The sequence below is a fragment of the Raphanus sativus genome, chromosome 9, assembly GCF_000801105.2.
Source record: "Raphanus sativus cultivar WK10039 chromosome 9, ASM80110v3, whole genome shotgun sequence".
NCBI lineage: Eukaryota > Viridiplantae > Streptophyta > Magnoliopsida > Brassicales > Brassicaceae > Raphanus > Raphanus sativus.
In genome coordinates, this window is record NC_079519.1 from 30,383,988 (window position 1) to 30,395,030 (window position 11,043).

The following is an 11,043-nucleotide window of genomic DNA, read 5'->3' on the forward strand; positions in this document are numbered from 1 at the left end:
GTGTATCATCATTACATGTATGTATCCCCATGGATTGATTGGGGTAAAGTCATGGTTTTATGATTATAGGGACACAAAGCAGCAGGACCTACTATTGATATTTCTTGTCCATGGCATATATATTTACAGTAGTGAATTTCTTTCCGAATGATGTATCATCATTTTTCACTTATTATGCTACAGTTTCTTCGTGTAAGATGTAGCTGCTCTTTAGTGTTCACTGAAAGACTGACACAACCAATCGCCTGCAAAAAGCTTTTTACGCAATGTCTTTCGACGCTCTAGCACGAAAGGCAAATACTTTATATATGCGTTTCTTGTTTTTAAAATAGATAAATGATAATGTAGCAGCACTATACATATGTTTTCAACTTACTTGAACTTATTTTTTAAAATTTTGAAATGGGAACCATATATCTGGAGACCAATTAAGAGCACTCAATATTACTTTCGACCAACGCAAATTGAAGAGAAGAAGCAACTCGTATTTCGTTGCTAAGAATTAAGGAATCAAATTACATTAGTGAAAACAAGTTCTTCATGCCTCATGGGGTCCCCAAAATATTCCATCATATATATGATACAGCCGATTTGTTATGGAGTTTGTGATGGTAATTTCTACTATGATACAGCGGCGATATGTTACGTTACTCAAATCATATTTGATAATATCTATCTTTTGATGATAGATATTTTCATGGATGTTTACTATGGTTGTGAGATATATTGGCAACCATAACTAGAAGTCTAGCCAAAGAAGTCATCAATTCATCAATAAAACTAGAATACAAAAGAGAAAAAACTCATTACGAAATTTGAGTTTTAAAATGAAAATAGAAAAGCGTTTGAGATGAGAAACCACAACCAAATAACATATATTTCAATAACAATGGTGTGACCGATACAACAGATCATCGTCGAACTCGAACCGTGTTATGCTAGAATGAAAACATTAAAATGAAACTTAACCACGTTATGGTTGAGTTCTCCCTGAACCAAGACTCTTCTTAATCACAATCTATAAAAACACAATCACACACACAGTACACAACTCTCAGCTTCGAGAACGAAAAAAACATGCACATGCAGCTAAAAACAAAACCAAACAAATGCTAAATTGAAAAACAACTCACACAAGCACAAGCGCAAACAAGAAAAAAAAAGAAGATTTAATTGGAGTCTCGGACATGGAAGTAATTAGGGTTCTTGACGACGATATCATACATGTAAACGGAGCTGAATCTGGTGAAATCTCTGGGGAGAGAGATGAGATCAATAGATGAGGGTTTGTGGAACTGGAGGAGTTCTATGTCGCCAAAGTACCTCTCCCACCCAAGACTCTGGAGGATATGCTCGAGCATCGAATAAGATGAGACCACTTCTCCTGTCGGTAAATAGACCATAACTTTCCTTCGGCTGTGAGTGTCGGTTCCTGACTGGTTAGGGTTCTCCACAAGCCTTATCACTCCGTTCTTGAACACCCACACGCCTGACATGATCTTCTTGATTGAGAGAGAGAGAGAGAGAGAGAGAGAGAGAGAGAGAGAAGAGAGAAGAGAGAGAGAGAGTAGAGAGAGAGAGAGTAGAGAGAGAGAGAGAGACGAGAGAGAGAGAGAGAGAGGATATGCAATGGTTTAGTTTTTTTCTTAGAGAAGTGAGTTGTGTGTGGAACTGTTTTATAGAGTCGTAAAGGGCTCTATCACATAAAGACAAAAGTATTCTTTCGAAAGTGACAAATAAAACTTTGCAGCTAAAGAGATTTAATATCTATTTTTATAACCTTTTAGGCTTTTTCTATTTTATATATGTTTTTGTTTTCTCTCTTTTTAATTTTGTTTTTACATTTAAGTTGCAATTATATAAAAAACCTCATGTGATTTTAAAATATATTTATAGTTACTAAAGTTGAGTTTCAGAACTCTATTCTATAAATATGTCGTTTTGAATTTGGATGTAATTTTAGCGCTTACTATTTTTAGTAATTCCAACTTTATGAAACTTGCTTATGATTATAACTAGCAAATCTGCAATTATTTTTTGGGTGTAAATATTTAGAAATTTGCCATGATTTTTATTGTCGATCAATGAACTACTCAAAGATCGATGAAATAACATGTTAATTAACATTCTTTAAAAAAAATCAGAAAAAACATATTTTAATTTTTTGGGTGCAAAGCCGAAGTGTATTCTTTCACTATACTGCATATCTCTTTCTTTTCCATCCAAGGTTTTAATATATCAACAAAAACTTAGAACTTGAATCCTCTCCCATTTTTTTATTGCTCGACCACTTATCTATATATCACAATAGAACAATTCATTGTTTAAATGACTTATTTTCCATAATATCATGTCATTGTACATTCATTTTTTTTCTATATCTTAAATGCGACGGTTAATGTTACTTTAATTAGCTTCCTTTCCGATTCTACCAATTATAAGCACACTTTTTGTGATTAAACTTTGTCACTCACCCACCTTTTAAGCGACAAAACTGTGATAAAAAAACCTTGGACAATAGCCCTAATGGTGGAGCCACATAGTGACGATCGAATCAATTAAGAGAATCACGCATACAATAGTGCTAGGCGAATCTCTCTCAATTTTTGTTTATCTCTTGAGTACTTCTTAAAAAGATTATTCGACATTGGGAAAACATAAAAACATTCACTTCCCTAACATATAAATATAATTCAATCGTAGCTAGCCAATCTATGATTGTATTAGTGCACATACACACACAAATCTTATGCGTCATTGGTCGTGAATGCATATTTAAGTTATACTCAACTAATCTTCTTCGATGCGTTGAGTTTTAGAAACATTTTTTATCCATTTATAATGTATATGTTACTTTTGTAAATTAAAAGTCATCATAAGATATAATGGAATTGAAAATGTAGACATGCGGGAACATATAAAGGAGCGCATCTATCTATGTATATATTCCATGTAAATTGAAAGATTGCTAGATATGTTGGATCCAGGAAGGTCTATAACTAATAATTAACAAGTATAAACTTGTAGTTTCATCACTCCTTTGGACACTAATCCAGCAACATCCATATATAATTAGGTCATGCATAAATTTGGGCATGTCATCCTAAAGATTCTAGTGGAAGAATATTGTTATATTTTTTCTAATTTGTACTAAATTTCGTTTTCATTTAGTCTTATTATTATTTTAGATCAATGAATATATACGATAGTCGTTTTTCAAAAGAAAATGCAAAACGCTTTGATTTAGAATATTTATCAAAAAGTACTGTACCTTTCACTACAATAAAATTGTTTCTATGATATATTTTCAAGAAAAAGTATTGTGGTTTCAAAACTAAAATAAAATATAACTATATTTTAATGTGAAATATAATAAATACATAAAATGACTGTTAGTCTGTTATGAAGATAAAGGTTGGAAAGATATTGTGTACTCTAAAATTATAGTATATTTAGATCCAAATAGTTAGTATCTAAGTATAAAAAAAAACTAAAAATGATAATTATAAAATTATGTACTAAGATATTATATAAAGGTTCATATAAAATTTTTCAGATTGATTTTCATAAACATGGCAGAACATGTTTGTTACATATATATAAGAGATCATTGAGTTTTTGGCTAAACATTGTGTTGTGTTGTAATGTTTGTAGCTTTGAGTTTCTTATGGAATGCTTGGCCGATTTAAGAAATAATCTGATGAGAAGAGGATTGAATCTTCTTATTCGGAGTGGTGAACCTGAAGACATTCTTCCTTCTCTAGCTAAAGAATTTGGAGCTCATACAGTTAAGTCTTTTTTTTGTGTGTGTGCTTGTGCTGAAAGTTTCAGATGTTTCTTGAAGATGTTTAACTTTGTATAGTATGTTTTTCAGGTGTTTGCTCATAAAGAAACGTGCAGCGAGGAGCTACAAGTTGAAAGACTTGTGGGTAAGGCTTTGAAAGGGGTTGGGAATGGGACTACTAAGCTTGAGCTTGTCTGGGGAAGTACAATGTACCATAAAGATGATCTTCCGTTTGAAGTTCTTGATTTGCCTGATATCTACACTCAGTATCGTAAGGTGTGATTCTGTTTTGTTATGACGCATATAGGATCGTAATCCTTAGTTGTTTGTGTCTGGTTGAAAATTTTGCTTGCAGTCAGTGGAAGCAAACTGTAGGATCAGAAGCACTACTCGTATTCCACTTTCTCTAGGGCCAACACCTTGTGTTGATAACTGGGGAGATGTTCCAACTGTTGGTCAACTTGGACTTGAGCCACAAGAGGTGAGTTTCTCTTGGAAGCCCTTTACTTGAGACAAGAGAGAAAAGGAAGTAAAACAAAATTCTTTATATGTATGTTTGATACAGGAGACAAGAGGAATGAGATTTGTGGGTGGTGAAAGTGCAGGAGTAGGCAGAGTTTTTGAGTACTTTTGGAACAAGGCAAAGATCAGACTCTGAGCTCTTCTTGCTTCTACTATAACCTTACAATATAATACTGTATGTCTATTCAAGTCTAAGTTAGCATTTTTTTTTGGCAGGTGGCCCAAGAAATGTACAAGGGGAATGGAGTCAAGATAAGAAGCTGTTCGAGTCTTGGAGAGATGGCAAGACAGGGTGTGTGTTCTGATATTATGATTCTATTATAATGCTTTGAGGCTCTAAAAGGTATTAAAACTTTAGTGAATGCTCATGAATGGGTTTAGGTATCCTCTTATAGATGCAAACATGAAGGACTTATCCACTACAGGCTTCATGTCAAATCGAGGCCGATAAGTATATGATTAGTTTCCCTCTGTGCAACTTAGCTATGTTTCTTTTCATGGATTGATTGTTTTATTTTATTCGCTGTGTAGATTGTTTGTTCGTTTCTTGTGAGAGACAGGGGCTTGGACTGGCGCATGGGTGCTGAATGGTTTGTTGGAATTGAACCTTTGATTAAACTTACAAAGTGAAGATGGAATCAAGTGAAGAAGAAGAAGAAGTGGAAGCAAGGAAGCTTGCCACATAAGGAAAAGAAGAAGAAGAAGAAGAAGAAAAAGAAGAAGAAGCTTGGAGCGCAAGCAACAGAAAAAGAAAGAAGAAAAAGAAGAAGAAGCTTGGAGCGCAAGCAACAGAAAAAGAAGAAGAAGCAAAGCCAACTAATTACAAGAAGTCCAACGAGAAGTTGAGATGTGACTTTAGTCACAAAGAATCAAGTTGAGAAGGAAAAGAATTAGTTGGCTAAACTATCTAAGGAAGAGTGAAGTATTGAATAAAAGCCTAGCTAAGAAGAGTTAGTGAGAGTTGTTGAAAGTTGTCTAAGTCTAGAGTCCAAGTTGTGCAAGTGTAGTAAGTAGAGAAGTCTACTATAAAATGTATGTGTGTGTTGTTGTAAGAAAAGTATCCAAATCAATAAGAAAAAGAGTTAGCAATGTAGACATACAAAGTGTGTTCTCTCTTCTCTCTACAACATAAAGAAACGTGAGAGTAAAGAGAGTGTATGTGTGCTTGTGTATCACAAAACACAAGTACAAAAACAAAGAGTGAACAAGTACAAAAACAGAGTGTCAACTGAGAACAGAACAAGTGAGAGAGATGACCATGACTGAGATAAGGCCAAGCAAAAACACAACATGGTTTAAGACATGTCTTTTGGACTATGATCCTTGTTCTAATTACGGAAACTGGACCTATCGAGCAGGTATTACTACTGCTACTCATGCCACTTGTGGCTTTATGGAAACTTTTCATATGATGATGAACAATTTTGTTTTGGCTCATCGAAGGAGTTGGTAATGATCCAAGAGAAGACCAGTACTTTAGCATCCCCAAGCAAGTAAGTAACTTATAACATCTGGTCCCAGCAAGTGACGTGAAGAAGAGACTGAAGCTGTGTTTTTTTTTTTGGGGGGGAGGGTCAGCTCAGAACTATGATCCAGAAGGAGAGTACGTTGCGTTTTGGGTGCAGCAGCTGTGTCGGCTTCCAAAAGAGAAAAGGCATTGGCCTGGGAGATTGATGTATATGGACACAGTTGTGCCATTGAAGCATGGTCATGGTGGTAGTGCTCAAACGTCTCCAGGGTCAAAGTCTCGTGGTGGTTTCAGAGGGAATCACAGTGGGAATCACACCACCAATGGTCCTTAGAGAAACTATTCTTCACAAGAATTTGTATTATTATTATTATTATGTTTTTTTTTAATTATTCTTATTATTATTATTATTATCATCATTAAACTATAACAACATACTAGATTTTGACCCACACACCCGTGCGGATGTATTTTTTATAAAATATGTTGTTTTCATGTCAATATTAGAGTTCGGCAAAAATATGAATCCAAAAGATCGAACCGATCCCGATTCAAAAAGAAGTACCAAAACCAAACCGAAATTGATTAAATATCAAAATTATTCAAAATTATGTATATTATTTTTTAGATTTAGTTTATAAAAAACATCTAAAATATATATAGTACTTTTAAGTTGGTTTAAATAATTGAAATATATATAAATAGTCAAATATAAATATCTAAAATAGTTAAATATACTCAAAACACCAAAATACTTAAAATAATTATTGATTCTCTATCCAAATATTTAAATCAAACCAATTTATATGTTAAGTTTAGGTATTCAAACTATGTTATTCAGATTTATTTGTAATATATTATTTTGTTTATATATTTGAGAAATTTAAAGTATATCTTGATCCCCCGCGGATGTTCTTTTTTGCGGTTTGCAATGTTTAATATCTACTATATTTTATATAAGTGTAATTTTGTTAAATAATTATTCTATGCTAATTTATAAATTAAATGACAAATTACATTAGTTATTTCTTATATATCCAAATTATTGAAACATATGTTTTTTAATCATAGAGTTTATTTGAAATTTGTTTTGTATTTACAACCAATTAGAATAAATATTAATATGTTTCTATTCATTCATTTGTGTTAGAAAATATTTTTTAATATTTTAAAAAATGCATAAAGTCATGTTAAATTATTAACATTATTTTTAATTATAGATCAGATATAGTTGGGTAGATTATATGTATATGAGAAAAACTTTAATAAATTTTTAAAATATGGTCATGATTTTATATAATTAGATAATTTATAGTTGAAGCATTAGAAATACAAAGTTAATCTGTTTGGTTCATATCTATCACTAAAATATTTAACAACATTTTTGTGATAGTTATATATAAATAAGCTTGGAATTGTTGGTGGTACCCATGTTTAAATAGTACAATAACATAATAAAGGTATAGATGACATTATTCGATTTTAGTAAACACATCAATATTTGAATTAAAAATTTGTTAATGGGCTTGTTGATTTGTTTTGGTGTATTACGTGAGAGGCTTTGTGTTAATATTAATGTATGTATTATTAAAATCAGTGGCAATGATTGTAAATATATAAACTAAGTGAGGGTTAATTTACATTTGCACTTTAATTTTAATAGGATAGATTAGACGATTCCTTTAAACTATGTAAAAAATATATATTACACGATTCATTTTCAACTATATAACAAACATATTACACGGTTTATCATTTTCAACTATGTAACAAACATATTACACGTCCTTCTCATCTCCTTTTCCACGCTCTTTCCCGATATAGGCTGATGATCGGTATGGAGGTGAGAGTGTGAGACCTCCATATGTCAGGGCCAGCTCCAAATTTGTGGGTTCGGATACAACCTGAAATCCGAATCAGGGCCACTACAAAATTTTGTCATGGTCTTATCCATTCTAGGTAAGACCTCCGTAGTCTCGTTCTCATATCTTTCCTCAGTTTCCCACTTCCAAAGTTTGAATTTTATATTGACCAGTTTCAGTTTATTTTTTACTTAAATGGAGACCATGATAGACCCGACAAATTCATCAGTACTACTATGTCTCTATTTCTTCTCTTTTCTTTTGTGCTAGTTGCTTCTCCCGGACAAGCCTTGATCAACTTGAATCGCATGCGTAGGGAAACTCAATTCCACTTTAGTTCAAAAACTCATTTCTCTTATAACTAGTTTCGTTCATATATCACACAAAGTGAGCAGATAATCAGAGCTTCCATACAATTCCATATGGAGTAACTAAAGAGCTTATTACATATGCTTACAAAATTAAATTATTAGTAGTCTGAATGATTGAGTGCTTGTCATAGTAAACGGTGACGTTTCTGTTCTTGTCCTATCCGGTTCTTTATATAATATGTCAGCAGATTATGTACAAAAGGAAAAGAGGATACGATATAGGAATGATGATAATTGATAACGCACGTACCTAAAAAGCTGAAACATTTTAAAGAGGAAGGCGATGATGACTTGATGAGTGTCTCTTGTCAAATTTGCGTTCAAGGATTTGGTTATGATTGTCGACCAAAATCTTTATTAGATGACCACTTTTGTCGGCCCGCAGTACCTTAGATTCCCAAAAAACGACAACGCAATTTCATAATATTCCACAAATTTCGGCTTCTTTTCTCCTTTTTCATCGCTTTTATATAATTCTCTTGACTGTTACGTAATATTACGTCCAACAAAATAATCTGCGAATTATAATTGATTTTGCTTATTTATGTTAGGTCAAGAAATGATAATTGACAGCATAGTATATAATTCCAGATAACTAACACCGTACGCACTGGAGCTGACAGACGCCAACAACAATAGTGCATTTTTTGCACTATGTTTAGGGCTGTATGTGTTGTGCATTCTAAATAAACCTATGTATAAACTATAGATTAGGAACGGCCAATGCAAGCAGGCTCGTTCCCTTAATAGTTCGGGTTATCCTATTTGTAAGTCAAAACATTCAAACCAATCTTATATTTTTTTCTACTGTTTTGACTATTTTATATTATGATATTAAACTTAAATATGATGGGGGAAAACAGACAAGAACAGCCAACCTTTTGTCCATGAATCTTTAACTCCACAAAACCAGTTGCATCTGAAATAAAATATGAAGCTCAAACCCATTTGTGGACTGAATTCATTTTTTTTTTTATCTGAAAGAAAATTTCATTATATTTAGAGATATGTACAGAACGGCCTATCTGGTGCTTATAAATGTCTTCACTTAAGATTTGCTTAGAATATATCCTCTTTTAAATGCCTCTCCTAGAAGCTGTTGTAATAAGAAAACAAAGAAAATCCCCCTTTATTTGAAAAACTTCACAAGAATAAAAGTAACCATTAACAAAAGAAAAAACGTGTATTAATATACTATCATGAAAAAAAATTAATATACTATTGCACCGATGCTGGACATCTGATCAATACCAAGGGTCGTTAGTACAGTTCACATAGTCGATTTGAAAGAATGAAAATGTAGAGTATTCCATGGAGAGTTTGCATGAGTAGAAGAGAGCAAAATGTAGCCGAAGGACAACTTGCCAGAATTAGTTCATCACCAATATTGTTATGCATGATGAACGACCCTCCGGCAAAGTCATCCTTGGCTGCATTATACTCTACTCAACTTCATGCAATTCTACTCCGTTGGGCATGCATTTTCATCAAACTTCAATGCATGAGAGTGTTTGTGATGGGTATGGGAAGTGTAATGAGAGCAAGTATTTATAAAAGAGAGAGACATGTAACTGCACAACGTAATCCGGTCCGATATAATATGCATTTACATATATGGTGATATAAATATTCGACAATCAGGTAAAGATTCGGAAACCAAGTGGCTCTAGTGCTAAAAATAAAGCCAATATAATGTTAATGTCAAAGACTCGGCCTTTCCACCATCCACTCACAAAGTCTTGTACACTTCTTAAAATCGGTATATCAATCGATTCTCTCAACCTAACTTATTAGATGTTTATTTATCTTTAGCCTTAACTAATTTGGAGCAGTTAACACACATGGCTTGTTAACCAGTTTTCTGTAGACAATTCATTTAAGTTTTTCAGATCTAATTTAACAATGCTGCATCACACAAAGAAAATACATCTGTCAGACATATTTTCATGATTTTGTCCAAAAAGATATGAAAAAGTTATAACTCCAATATATATCTTAAGAACCCATTTTCAGGATCAAATTGACAGGTAGATCTTAAGATTTTAAAACTTGATCAACCACTGAACCAATATGGATGCTCTAAGATGGTGTCTACATTGTCCCACTGCTTTGAACCAAATAAATATTTACCTTTTGGAGAAATATTGAAAGTCAAAGAATTATTTGCATTAGTGGTGATTGGCCTCCATGCTAATAAAAAAAAGCAGAAAAAGCGATCAGGGGAATATAAAAAGAAAAACATGATAGATATGGTTAGATATTGAGAGCTGCACTTCATTTTTGTCAACAACAGTAAAGTATTTATTTATTGATTCATGTCTCTAAATGTTTACATATGTATCTAATATGTGCATATATAAGGGTGTATGTCGTTATCATCCATGTTTTAATTTAATTTATGCATACAACGATAAACTCTGGCGACTTCTTAACTTCTGGCGACTCTTAACTTATGGTATTGTGATCTTCCCTATTGCTCAAAAAGAATATAGCATGAATTAACTGGTCCTGGTGTTACTGAATTCGATAGGTCATGTGTATAATTATCATCAAAACAAAAATATTTTACTTCCACTTTCGACATGCAGTATTTATGTAATACATGTTCAGTTAACCTTGACATAAAGCAAGATGTTAGGGTATTAGTAACAGACTTGAATCATATATTATTAGATCATCTTCAAATAAGTCTATGTTTTTCTAAAGTGAAACTTATAAAAGTTTACTAGATCTTGACCTGCGCGCACGTCCGCGCGGATGGTCGTTTTTCGGTTTGAAATGTTATGATATTATTTTTTAGGTATGTAATTGTGATATTAAATTTCTGTATACTGTCCTGGTGATATTAAAAGTGTAAATGATGAAGTACATAGTTATTTGGTTGAAACATATTTTGTTAATCATATAGTTGTTTGTGGTAGTGTGTGGAACTAGAAGATCTAATGAATAAATAGCTATGACTAAGGATGCCATTTTAAAAATTGTAAATTACGTAGACATGTTCATAGAAAATACAATGATTTATAAAATTTTATA

General features: G+C 32.6%; 1 protein-coding gene and 1 pseudogene across 1 annotated transcript; one reads left to right on the forward strand and one right to left on the reverse strand.

Moving 5' to 3' along the window:
- Positions 1–904: 904 nt before the first annotated feature.
- On the reverse strand, positions 905–1,505 carry LOC108826700 (flowering-promoting factor 1-like). Its single transcript, XM_018600080.2, has one exon. It carries the CDS (start codon positions 1,494–1,496, stop codon positions 1,170–1,172), a length of 327 nt encoding a protein of 108 aa, XP_018455582.1. The 5' UTR covers positions 1,497–1,505; the 3' UTR covers positions 905–1,169.
- A 1,880-nt stretch (positions 1,506–3,385) lies between these two features.
- Positions 3,386–6,108, forward strand: LOC130500213 (cryptochrome DASH, chloroplastic/mitochondrial-like; annotated as a pseudogene).
- Positions 6,109–11,043: the final 4,935 nt, after the last annotated feature.